Source organism: Tamandua tetradactyla, chromosome 3 (genome assembly GCF_023851605.1).
Source record: "Tamandua tetradactyla isolate mTamTet1 chromosome 3, mTamTet1.pri, whole genome shotgun sequence".
Lineage (NCBI taxonomy): Eukaryota > Metazoa > Chordata > Mammalia > Pilosa > Myrmecophagidae > Tamandua > Tamandua tetradactyla.
The window spans coordinates 13,046,599-13,059,467 of NC_135329.1; the positions used below are offsets into that span (position 1 = coordinate 13,046,599).

The window sequence follows — 12,869 nt, forward strand, 5'->3', positions numbered from 1 at the left end:
TGAGTCTCAGCTCATTCCAGGATCTCTGTCCTGTCCCACGTTGCCAGGAAGGTCCACACCCCTGGGAATCATGTCCCACGCAGAGAGGGGGAGAGTGGTGAGACTGCTCGTGTTGGCTGGAGAGAGTCAGCCTCACTTTTGAAATAAATCAGTCAGGTAGCATTTGCCACAAAATTGAAGCTTGTGCTTCTGTGTCAGTTAGTATCACTAAGCCAGAGTGGCCCTTGACCCGCCACTAGAGCAATTTCTCCATTAATCTCAGCCTCTGTTCCAGTTCCAGCTGTTTGTTGACTCAAAGTAAAAGTGTGTTTATAAGTATAAAAAGCATTTGAACTCCTTTAACTGAATTTGTAAACTAAAAAATGTGGGAAAGTTGTAGGGAGAAAGAGGGAAGAATTGACTGGGTATGGATAAATAAAATCCTTTGCTTGGGGACTGGAGGTTTTGCTTGGACATGTGAGGAGGAGTGGTTGGTTCCTGAGAAATGGAAGCAATAGTGAGGCTACTTGTATCTCTTAAGAGAAATGGGATTATACCAGGCTGTCCTTTTTGCCTTCTTTCTAGAGGGGTAGGAGAGAGATGTACCCAGAATTATAAGCTGTTCCTCTTCCCATCCAAGAGTTATTTAAGTAGTGAGAAAGAAATCACCTGAATGGGGGTTCCCCTCTCCCCTTTAGAAAGTTAAATGAATCTTGGTAGTATTCACATTTATTTTGCAGGCCAGGAGAAATTTGAATTTGTATGTTAATGATGTTTAGTGTTTTTAAGTACTAAATAAAAACATTGTTTTTCTTTTTTTCCAGGAAAGTCACCAGAGGAAAAAAAGAAAATCAGAAGCTATAGGAACGGGTGACCAGGCTGACTTGCTGGCTCTTGGTACAGCAGTTGGTAGCATTTTATTATACAGTACAGTAAAAGGAGAGTTACACAGTAAATTAATAGTAAGTTTGTCTATGTATATATGTGTATTTTTATAAAAATAGGACAGGGAACTTGATTATTTGACGTTTATTGAAAACAAAACACCCCAAGAAGTGCTGTAGGACCTGTGCTACAGGGGCAGCCCTCTGCCCACCCACACTGAAAGTACTGAAGACTAATACTTGATAATAGCTATAATAGGCAGTACAGGCCTTTATTACAGGTCACGGTCCTGAGTTCTTGAGGTATGTTGCTCTTTCATCTTCCCAACAATTCTAATAGGGAGATTACTCTAATCTTGCACACAAAGTGTTCCAGGCACAGAGGGGTTAAGTAACGTACTGTTCTGAGGTCACACAGAAAAACTGGTAGAATCAGATTTGGAACCCAGGAGTCCGGTTCCAGAGTTTTGGATTCCTAATTGTTACGTTTCCAGCGCAGTGCTGTGTGCTAGAACCCTTGGTGATGATTGAAATATTTTGAATCTATGCTGTTCAGTGTGATAGTCACTAACCACATGTAGCTCTTGGGCACTTGAAATATGGCCAGTATGACCAAGGAACTTAATTTTAATGTTACTGACTTAAATTTGAATAGCTATATGTAGCTAGGAGCTACTGTATTGGACAGCCCAGATCTATGACTTCTCGGTCAGCCTCATGTTATGCTGTCATTCCATCGTCGGTAAAATTAGGGTTACATCTATGTCACTAGAGATGTTGCAAGGGTTAACTGAAATAACATATGGAAGGTACTCAGTCAGTTATGAATCTTGTGGAAATTTAGTTCAGTAGTTTCGAAAAGAAGAGACCTGGATTGTATTTTCTAAATTACTCATCACCCTTAAATCTTCCTCACCTCTTCTCAATTACCGCTGTTAAACTCTCCTTCCAAATGACTGAGCCAAACAATAGAAGTCGATCTGGGAAGAAGAAAGGATTGAAAGCATTAAGCATTGAGTGTCTATATGCCCTCCCACCTCATGCATTCTCTCCTCATTTGTTCTTGTGTTTTAATTTCCCATTTTGATTTTACAGCCTGGGTATGCCAGTTATTTAGAGCCCAGTTAGTTGCAGGAACCACCCTAGTTATTTGAAAATAAAAGATTTAATATGAAGAACTGTTAACTAGGTTTCAGGTGGGAAAAGGTAAAAACTCTTAAGTATCACAAAAAAAGTAAGCAACTTGCAGTTTCTAAGGCTAGGGAAACAAAGAAAGAGATTGGGATTTTTAAAATTTAGACACTTAAGAGGAGGAACCCTGAAGGGTTGAAAGTCAGACCCCTTGGGAGAAGCTGCTGCTCTGCTCATGTGGCTGTCTCTTGAGGACAAGTGGCCTATCACTTCAGGTCCAGATCTCTGAGGAGGGGCGCCAGCTGGCTAGTGGTAGTGTCTCTGAAGGGAGGTGATGAGACTGGTGCTCCACGTGTTGGAAAAATTGGACATTGGATTCAGCTGCTAAAGGGAATTGCCACTGTTGGGGTGAAAAAGCATTGTGGAGTGATGCAAACAAGAAAGCCCTTTGTTCTCTTTCTAGTACCCCCTTGTTGGCAGAGCCTACTAGGGATCTAGATGGCAAAGCAGAAGTGTGGATTATAGAGTCCTAGTCCAAGCATTACAGAGCAGGATAAAGAAAGGTTTGGCATTGAGACATAGTAACTCAATGGGCATAATTTGTTTTAGGCAATATCTATTAGAGCATGTTTTTGTTTTTAACTCATCAGAGCCCTATCTATGGAAATGGTTTCTATGTATGTGAATAAAACATAATTTTTCTGTTTTAAGTAGCATCTACTGATTGAAAATTTAGACCTACGTAAAGTTAAAAAGTGAAAAAGTGAATAACTCATCTGTCACCAGGATATCCATTGTTAGTAGTTTGTGTACTTTGTTTATGCTGGGTTGTGTACTTTGTTTATGCTGGGTTGTGTCTGCTCATGGATTTTATATACCGATTTTTTTTTGCATTAAATTACAACATAGTGATTTTTCATATTTGTAAAAAACTGGTTATAAACATTTTAAATGATTGCCTCAAATCCTACTATTTGATTAATTGATTTTTGACCATTCAGGTGATTTCCAATGTTCGTTTCTTTTTTGGCTATAAAATAAGGAATCTTTTTCTGTTTTCCTATGGATTCCTAGAATTAATAAGCTAAAATGACCTCAAAGAGGGCTTGAGGGTTAAGGCTCTATTAGAAATACTGTAGAAATACTTTCCAAGAGTTTTCTTAATCTGTACTTCTGTCAGCAATGGAAGGAATGAATTTATCAGAAAGAAACTAGGAGGGTAGGGGAGGTGAAGGGTGTTGGAATGGTGTCGTGAAGCAGAGAGTCTGTCTTGAGGTTGAATCCTACTAATTATATGATCACAACTAAGCAACCTAACTTCTCATCTACCAGATGGACATCATGCAGCTCACTTCACATGATTTTATTGTTTTAAAAGTTATGCTATATCGAAAGTGTCTAATGCTGTGCCTGACATAGAATTGATATTTAGTAAATGTTTGGTGAGTAAGTGAATGAATGAATACATTGCTCAATTACTTTCCAAAAGAATGTTCTAATTTTTCACTGCTCTAACTGTATAATAGTGCTATTTTACTATACCCTTAGCTGCAGAGATATTTATTATAATGCTAATCAAACTGCTAGAGGAACAGACATAAATGCTGCTTTGTTTTGGTTTGTATTTCTTTGATCACTAACACAGCTGAATATTTTGATATATGAATCTTAGGGAATTTATTAATATCCTTTTTTCAATTTGTGTGTGTGTGTAATGTAGGGCTGAGTTCTTTGTGTACACAGCTGATAGAATAGGGAAAGGGGTAATTGAATTTCTCATTTTAAAATATTTTTGTTTTGAAGCAGGGACAATATATGAAAGTAGCCTCAGTGATTTTGAGTTACAAGTTTACTTTTATCTTTAACTTAGTTTTGCATGCAGAGGTAATTTGTTGTGTGTGTATTTAATTTATATGAATTCAGGTAAAAAGTTAAAATAAAAATTGCTTACAGTATAGGTTATCTAGCACTTCATTTTACTTAGTTTGTCCTTGAACAAGTTTAAGAACTCTCCATTACTATATGCCTCTTAATTGGTGAGCATTTTGTTGTGCTGAGTATATTTACAGTAGTATTTACCTGAAGAAACTGGTTTCTTTATTACTAGGCAGTTTTGGTGCTTTGTTAAAAAAGAAATTTTGAAGAGTATTTTTTACTAGACCCATATGTCTTGACTTTCAGCTTTGTTCTGTTAGCTCACTCAAGCATCACAAACTTTTTGCCATTATAGATAAGAGTATTTTGTCAAACTTAGGGCTGGTATTCCTCTCAAAAGCAAATGACACTTAGGGTTAGTATACTTTGACCTAGGGTGTGGAAGTAGGTTTTTCCAGTGGGGGAGAAGGGAAAATTAATATTTTGATGAAGTTCTATCTGATTTAACTTATATTTGATGTTAGAAAAGGAAAATGGATTGCTGTAGATAAAGGTCATTTTAGTTAGCTATTTGGGTCATATTATATAGGATAAGTTTTATTTTTCTTTAATTTTTTTTTAAAAATTTGCAGAGTGGTGGACATGACAACAAAGTTAATTGTATACAGTGGCATCAAGACAATGGCTGTTTGTATAGTTGTTCAGATGATAAACATATTGTGGAATGGAATACACAGACGTGCAAAGTAAAGTGGTGAGTAAACATTGATGGTTCCATATTATTGAAGGGGTTACTCAGTTATTGTTTGTAAATGCATTGGAGTTTGACTGACCAGACTATATGCTTGTTGTATAAAGCTCGATGTAGGTCAGGGGAATGCAGACTTGAATAAGGTTACAGACTCTTCTCATGGAACTTTTCAAGTTGACATGCAAGATTTGAACAGATAGAAGTAAAATAATAGTTCAAGAGTAAAATAACTATACCGGAGATGCCCTGCCGTATCATGTGCTTACTTCCCAGCGAGTAATGCTGGGAAGACCTAGTTGAAGACATGGGGTTTCAATTGGAACTTCTAGCATAGGTAAGATTTAGATAGAAGAGGTGGAAGAACACTTTTAAGAGTGGGGAAAGGAAGGTGGGGAAATGGCAATGGCAAATGCTAGGAGAGAGTGAAGCGAAAAATTTACTTGAAACTATGAGGAAACTAATTTAGAGACCGCATATTAGGAGATAATGGCTGGTAGAGGATATGGGTCAAAGTATCTTAAAATACTTTGTGTTATAGATAAAAGTCTTCAACAACTCTTATAGTTCATGCCCTAATCTTGTTGTGGGCTGTGTGGTATATGCTCAGTGAATGTGAACTATTGAAAGCAGATCAGCTTATTATGTAGCTGGAATCCTAAAGTGGATAATGGTGCCTGGGAGCCTGTAATTAATAGGTACAGAGAAGGAATTCTGATATTCCCTCTGTTGAATCTGGTATAGTGCTTTTTCTACTATACCTAAAAATATCCTCTTGGAGTTTTATTTTCTATCTGGTAAGCAGGAGAGGGCCACAGAAGATTAGTGTTTGGGGGATAAAGTAACTTGTCAGCAATGTGTATAATTTAGGGGGTGGAGTTGGATTAAGGCATAGAGGCCAGATATGAGGAGGTTCTTGTAGTAGTCCAGTTGTAGGATGATAAGAGTGAAGTGAAAATGGAGGAGATAGCAACCAAGAGGAATCGGGTAGGGGTGGGGTGGGGATATATTGCATGACAGAAAAGAGTTAAAAAGCAATTGAAATTTTCCATTTTATTGACTTGTTAGTCAAGGAATGGTGCAGTTAATAGAAACTCCGGTCAGAGAGGAAAATGCCTTGGGGTTTTTAGACAAGTTGGATTTGAAATGATGTTTAGGTAGGAGGCAAGACCTAGCAGATACACAGGCTTAGAATTTAAGGGAGGAGCTGGGGTTAGAGGTGCAGATGAGTGTATCCTGTGTCTAGAGTTTCAGTGTTTATAAATCAGTTGCCTGCTGGGGTTCCATCTGCTCCTCGAGTCTTTCTCTCCCACGCTGCTAGGTCATCTTTCTGAATCACTCTGCATGAAGGCTTTGGCACTCGCATTTGTCTGCAGCAGTAGTCAACACTTCTGTCAGAAACACCTGTGGAGATTCTGATCCACTAGGTTAGGGGTGGGGCCCATGCAACTGTATTTGTAAAAGGCTGTCGGAATGAGAATTCACGAAGTCAAGTCCCACCTTAGGACTCGATGTTAATCCACAGATGTTTGAGGCACTGTTCAGCACTTATACACATGAAATCTATTGTAATTGAAGTGGGCTCACTCTCTGTTTTACATTGACCAGTAGGGTAAGAGCCTGAGCTATGCTTTCTCATAAAAACTGTTTCCAGTTTTATCCTTGACCTCTCTTTTTCCAGAGTACACAGTCTTCACTGGTCTGAAATCACACAGTAATATGACTCCTTTTGTTTTGTTTTGTTTTTTTCATTATATTCCTTTTGCCTTAAGTATCCTGTGTCAATTTATTTTTAAATCAGGGTAACTGATTTAAAATCAGTTTGGCTGATTTAAAATCAGTGGGCTCTCTTTGTAGCCAACAGCTTATTTTTAGGGGCAACCACTGGTACTTTCTTTGGCTTTCCTATGGGTATTTACTTCCATATTTCTAAATAACATTCTTATGCTGCTATTAATTGATTTTGTTTTCCATTTTAGATACTAACTGCTGATTTCTTACTGTGAAAGATGAGGATTTAGCTCTTAGCTTCTCTTTCCCCCTCCCCATTCTCCCTATATTGTTATATCAGTTTTTGGTTAAGCAGATTATTCGTTGTTTATATTGTGACTTTTTAAATATTGTTACAACTGAACCTTGGACTTCACTAGGTTTGTATTTTCCTTTTTCTTACAAGCATTTTCTTCTCTTAGGGTTTATAATTGCCCTCTTTCTTGTGCTTCGTTTGGTATATCATTAATTCATCCCCTCTCCAACAGTGGTGTAAATCTTTTTAGTTACTTTCAAACATACCGATCAGTTTCATTTCTTTCTTGGAGGATTTCCTTCATTTTTGTTTTTTTAATTAAGGTGAAATTATCAAAACATTGATCATTTTAAAGTATACAATTAAGTGGCTTTTAGTCCTTTGATAATCTTGGGTAATCACTACCTCTATCTAGTTCCAGAATATTTTCACCACCCCAAAAGAAAACCTGTACCATTAAGCAACACTCCCTTTTCCCTACTTCCCTCCGTCCCTAGAAAGTACCAGTCTGCTTCCTCTCTGTGGATTTACTGTTCTGGAGATTTCTTATGAATGGAATCGAACAATATGCGACCTTTTTATTTGTTTTTGTTTTATTTTTGGGGGTGGGGAGGTGTGTGGTCCGGGATACGATATGTGACCTTTGTGTCTGGTTTCTTACACTTAGCATGATATGTTCAGGAATCAGCCATACTGTCACATGTATCAGTTCTTCATTCCTTTTTATGGCTAACATTCCATTGTATGTATATGTCATGTTTTATTCATCCTTTCATCCATTCTTGGACATTGGGTTGTTTCTATCTTTTGGTTCTGGTGAATAATGTTGCTCTGAGCTGTCATACGTTTATATGCAGCATTTGACTACTAATTGAGGTTGGGCATTTTCATGTTGATCGACAATTTGTATTTCTTCTATAAATTGCCTGGTTGTTCCCTTTATTTTATTTTTATTTTTTTGGGTGCATGGTCTGGGAATCGAACCCGATTCTCCCACATGGAAGGCAAGCATTCTACCACTGAACCTCTCAAAAACCTTTATTTTTGAGTTTTCTCCATGTTGATACGAAGTTTCATAACATGGAGTTTTCTCCATGTTGATATGAAGGAACTATTTATGTATTCTGAGTATTACTCCTTTGTCTATAATATTTTGATATTTTCTCGTAGTCTTTTACTTATATTTTAATGTTATGGTTTATTTTGTGATACAGAGGTTTTATGTAATTCTTATATTAATTATAGTCCATAGTTTATATTAGTGTTCTATTATAAGCTCTGTGGCTTTTAAAATTTTTTATTCTGGCAACATATGTGTATATAATGTGAAATTTCCCATTTTAAGCACTGTCAAGTATGTAGTTCAAGGGTGTTAATTATGTTTAGTGTTGTGCAACTGTCATCATCAGCCATTACCAAAAAATTTCCATTACCTCAAATTTGCTGTTTACTTTTAGTTAATTAGTAATTTTTTTTGGTGCTTGTAAGATAGGAATCTAATTTTGTTTTTCCAGATGCCTATTTTTTGACATGATTCCAGTTGACTTGATAGAATAAGATTTTTTCTTCCATTTTTAGATTAGTCTCCTTTGGTAATAAGATTCCTACTGTTATTTCTTGATTTTATCAGTGGGTAGCTGAGCTCCCTGTTGCCCATAACAGTATTATCGTGTGCAACAAACTGCAAGATGCTTCCACTCAATTTTTGAGGTATTTGAATGGGATTATCTATATCTAATTTATTTGACTCTATCCATTTTGATTGCAGTCATGTGAAATTGGGCTAGACCTAACCTTTCTGGGCTGTAGTGTGAGAAATCATATGCATTGTTAAATGAATAAACGCCCAACCTTCTAGAGAATGGAAGAGCTGTGGTGGGGGCAGGATAGACCTTTGGGGGTCCAGTAATCTCTTAGGTTTGCTGGGTGTCCTAGTCTGCTGGGGCTGCTGTAACGAAACCACAGTTGGCTTATTTATTGTCTCACAGCTTTGGAGACTAGAAGTCCAGAACCAAAGTGTCAGCAGCATCATGCTTTCTCTGAAAACTGCAGGGTTGTGGTGACAGCTTGATGGCAGTCCACAACTTGTCTCTTTCTAGCATGCGGCTGTCTCTTTCTCCGCCTTTCTTCTGCTATGGAGTCCAAATTTTCTCTGCTTGAAAGGACTCCAGTCAGACTGAATTAACCCACCTTGATTCGGTGTGGCCTCATATTAACTGATAACATCTTTAAAGACCCTATTCTCAAATGGGTTCATATTCACAATTTGCAGGAGTTAGAACTTGAATGTATCTTTGTGGGAGACATGATTAGTCCGTAACACTGGGCATTAACAAAATCCATGTCATGAGTCAAGGGATATACCAAAGGATATATAGGCCTTACGTTCCTGTAACTTACGCATTTCTTACCTGATAGCTCTCTTGGTCAGGAGGACCCGGTTAGGAATGCTTAACTGGAGTGTCATGTCCAGGGTTAGTTAACCTGACACAAGCCCTTAGGGAATGTAGTTCGGCATAGCGCTTAGGTGGTATTTTGAATACCCGATTTTTTTTGTTTGTTTTTTGCTTTTGTTTTTGTTTTGGGTTGTGTTTTTGCTGAGATATCTTTGTTTCTTATCACAATACAGCAAATGGAAAGGTGACAATAGCAGCGTCAGTTCCTTGTGTATCAGCCCAAATGGAAAGATGTTGCTTTCAGCTGGTCGAACAATCAAACTGTGGGTTTTGGAGACCAAAGAAATCTACAGAGTGAGTGAATCAAATTAGTTGGGGATAAAGGGATAGTAGGGATAAAGGCCGAACTCTGAGCCATTGCATAAGTTTCTGAATATGAAGTCTTTCTTTTCAAGTATGAAATAATAGAACTAACAGACAAAAGTAGCTTTAAATCTAATCTGTTGATGTTAAATAGGTTAAACTTGCCCCCTTCACATGCATTATAAAAATAGACAAATAAAATGGAATTTGAATTAAAAATCTTTTACTCTACTATGCTATAGTTATAATAACTTTGATTGCTAACTTGCATCCATCACTTGGTCCACTTATTGTATTTCCCTGGTAGTTTTAGTATTATAATTTTTGAAGAATTGAAGACAGTTAATTGCTGATAGATTACTGAACTTTTGGTGCTGTGATGATGCCTTAAAATTGTGGTTTCGACTCTCCGAGAGTAAAATGAGGACCTACAATTCCTTGGCTGTGTCTGAGCACCCAAACACTCCTTTAAAATGGAACAAATAAATGTTGTGGGATAGGTGGTGGGAACAGGATAGACCAATAGTCTTAACTCCTTCCAGGAGTTAGGAGCATCTTAATTTTCAATATGTTCAGATGGGCTTTTTAAACAGAGAAGGAAATAAAGCAGAGATAGTCAGTAGCTTAGAATTTAAGTGTTAACCTTTAGCCATAGCTCTACTTTCAAATATGTATCATATATATCTCACTTATGATACATATGGATTCTTCTGTTATTACTTTGAATCCATTTTCTCCTAAATGAGATTTAACTTTCTCTAGCACTTCACAGGACATGCCACGCCGGTTTCTTCACTGATGTTCACTACCATTAGACCTCCTAATGAGAGCCAACCCTTTGATGGAATTACAGGCCTTTATTTCTTATCTGGAGCAGTACATGACCGGTTACTTAATGTCTGGTATGTAGTCTTCTGGATTTGGGAGGTAGTTTTGCCTTGAAAGAATTTGGCAAAGTTTATGTGATTGATACAAATGATCAATATGAGGCTTGCTGTCTTGCGCTTAATGTTGAGTGTATACTGACTTGTAATAAAGAGCTCAGCCTGCCTAAAAAAGCGGATCTTTATGAGAATAAATTAAGGATGTTCGGTAGAGCATCCTTTGTGTTTGGGTAATTTAAAAATCCTTTTTCCCCCTTTTAATTTTAGGAAAATATTTGATTTTGTAGAAAAGAAAGTGATGATGCTACTTTGGACTAATGCAGTAATTCCATTTACTGATGCTTGAATGAGTACATTAAATTCCTTGGCTGTGTCTGAGAATTCCCAGTAGCCCTTTATTGCCACAGTTGCTATTGCTGATTCCTTTGAATCTACTTTAAAAGTGAAAAGTAATTTGGCTATCAAAATGTTTTTATGTTAAAGAAATTTAAGAAAAAGATTTTTCTTGGTTTTAAGACATTGTATAATGATGAATTTGACTTTGTTTTTAACTTGTTCATGGACAGAATAAATCTATAAAATATTTGAAGAGATTTTAAACAAGTAGTTTTTCTTCCTAATAATAACTAGTTGAAAATGATTTTGACTAGAAAAAGCTGCTATAAATTTATTCCAGATAATACTCATAGCATTAATAATTGAAAATTGTATTCCTTAAAAAAATAGTTTATTTCTGTTCATTCATGTACAAGACCATCAGCTAAGTCATATTTCCTAGTTATGCCTCTATAAACAAATTGAGTTGGTTTTCTGTTTTGTATCTTATTTTTGAGGAAATCCTGTTGAAATGATTTCTTTTAGTTCTAGAGGCTTTAACGCTTAAATTAATAATGTCAGAAAACAAAAATCTGCCAAATATTTGATCACAAATTATTGGAAAGCTTTTTTGTAGAAATTGACAAGATGATTCTAAAATTCAAATGTACATGCAAAGGACAGAACCTCCAAACAACTTTGACAAAAAAGGATATTATAGTACTAACATTGCCTAATTTGAAGACTTCTTAAGTTACAGTAATCAAGACAGGTGGTCTTGACATAATGATAGACACACAGATCATTGGAAAAGACTGGGGAGGGCGGGCCACAGTGGCTCAGCAGGCAGAGTTCTTGCCTGCCATGTCAGAGACCCAGGTTTGATTCCTGGTGCTTGCCCATGCAAACAAACAAACAAAACAAAACAAAAAGACTGGGAAATGTAGTTCCTTTTTTTAAATCTACTGTAGATGTATGAGTGTGTTCTCTTTTCCCAAGCAGTCATGGTATATGGAAGTGACACAAATACTTCCCTTACTTTGATCTTGGGTCGCCTTATTTAGTTTTCAAAAGGTGAAAAAGCTATTAGGAATCTATTTCTGTGATTCCTTTAGGTGCGAAGCTCATAAGCTAATAATGAGTTTTGTTATCTAGGCAGGTCCGGTCAGAAAATAAAGAGAAGAATGCAGTGATGTCTTTCACAGTTACAGATGAACCTGTCTATATTGATCTGACTTTGTCAGAAAACAAAGAAGAGGTAAATGGCTCAATTTTTGTGAATGTTTTTAGATTTCAAAAAGGTTGCCTTTTTTAAAATTTATTAATTAAAAAAATTAACAAAAACATTAACATATTCCATTCTACATATATAATCAGTAATTCTTAATATCATCACATAGTTGCATATTCATCATTTCTTAGAACATTTGCATTGATTTAGAAAAAGAAATAAAATGATAACAGAAAAAGAAAGATTACACATACCATATTCCTTACCCTTCGCTTTCATTTATCACTAGCATTTCAAACTAAATTTATTTTAACATTTGTTCACCCTATTATTTCTTTTTATTCCATGTGTTCTACTCATCTGTTGATATGGTAGATGAAAGGAGCATCAGAAACAAGGTTTTCACAATCACAGAGTCACATTGTGAAAGTTATATCGTTGTTAGGTTACCTTCTTAACATCAGGGTTTGATGATTTAATAACTCATTGGGAAAGAGGGAACAACCAGGAGAATCAGAGAAATAGAACAGAAAATCTTAGACTGGGTCAAAGTGACCGTTCCAATCTGTACAGAGCTCTTAGGAGGGGAAGGGAAATTTTTATATGCAAGGGTAGTACATTTTGTAATTATAGCTAATAAAAGTTATGAAGAGGGATTTTTGATCATGGCGGTGTATAGGTGATCCCTCTATTAAATGCTTTATTTTTGTTATAAAATCTTTCACCTATATGTTCTAAGCATATTGCATTTTTCTATAAGAGCAGCATCCTAATGTTTGATGCATTTTTGCATGTAAAAATTGATGATTGTAAGATTTTCAGCATTTAGCACAAGTGATGTCATTGAAGTACTTCATATTCCTGTTTCTGGTACCCTAAGGCTACTTAGGATTTTAATTTGGACAGAATATGAGTCTTATTGAAAGTTAAAGCAATTCACTTTTCGCAGTCTAGGTTTTACATTTGCATAAGCCTCTAATGGGGTTTTGGAGATGATTTAGAAGTTTTTCATTGAGTTTTAACAATTCACACTAGAG

The 12,869-nt window shown here is 36.3% G+C and overlaps 1 protein-coding gene and 1 non-coding gene across 3 annotated transcripts in view; both read left to right on the forward strand.

The window, feature by feature from the left end:
• WDR43 (WD repeat domain 43) overlaps nt 1–12,869 on the forward strand; it is a 72,939-nt gene that overhangs the window by 35,067 nt on the left and 25,003 nt on the right. For both annotated transcript variants that reach the window (XM_077152495.1, XM_077152494.1), the window contains exons 2-6: nt 804–941; nt 4,502–4,623; nt 9,273–9,393; nt 10,165–10,304; nt 11,757–11,859. In XM_077152495.1, the coding sequence (XP_077008610.1) occupies nt 804–941; nt 4,502–4,623; nt 9,273–9,393; nt 10,165–10,304; nt 11,757–11,859 (624 nt within the window). The remainder of the gene's footprint in view (nt 1–803; nt 942–4,501; nt 4,624–9,272; nt 9,394–10,164; nt 10,305–11,756; nt 11,860–12,869) is intronic.
• LOC143678578 (small nucleolar RNA SNORD53/SNORD92) lies at nt 9,774–9,858 on the forward strand. The gene has a single exon (XR_013173359.1). It is a non-coding gene; the product is annotated as a small nucleolar RNA SNORD53/SNORD92 (small nucleolar RNA).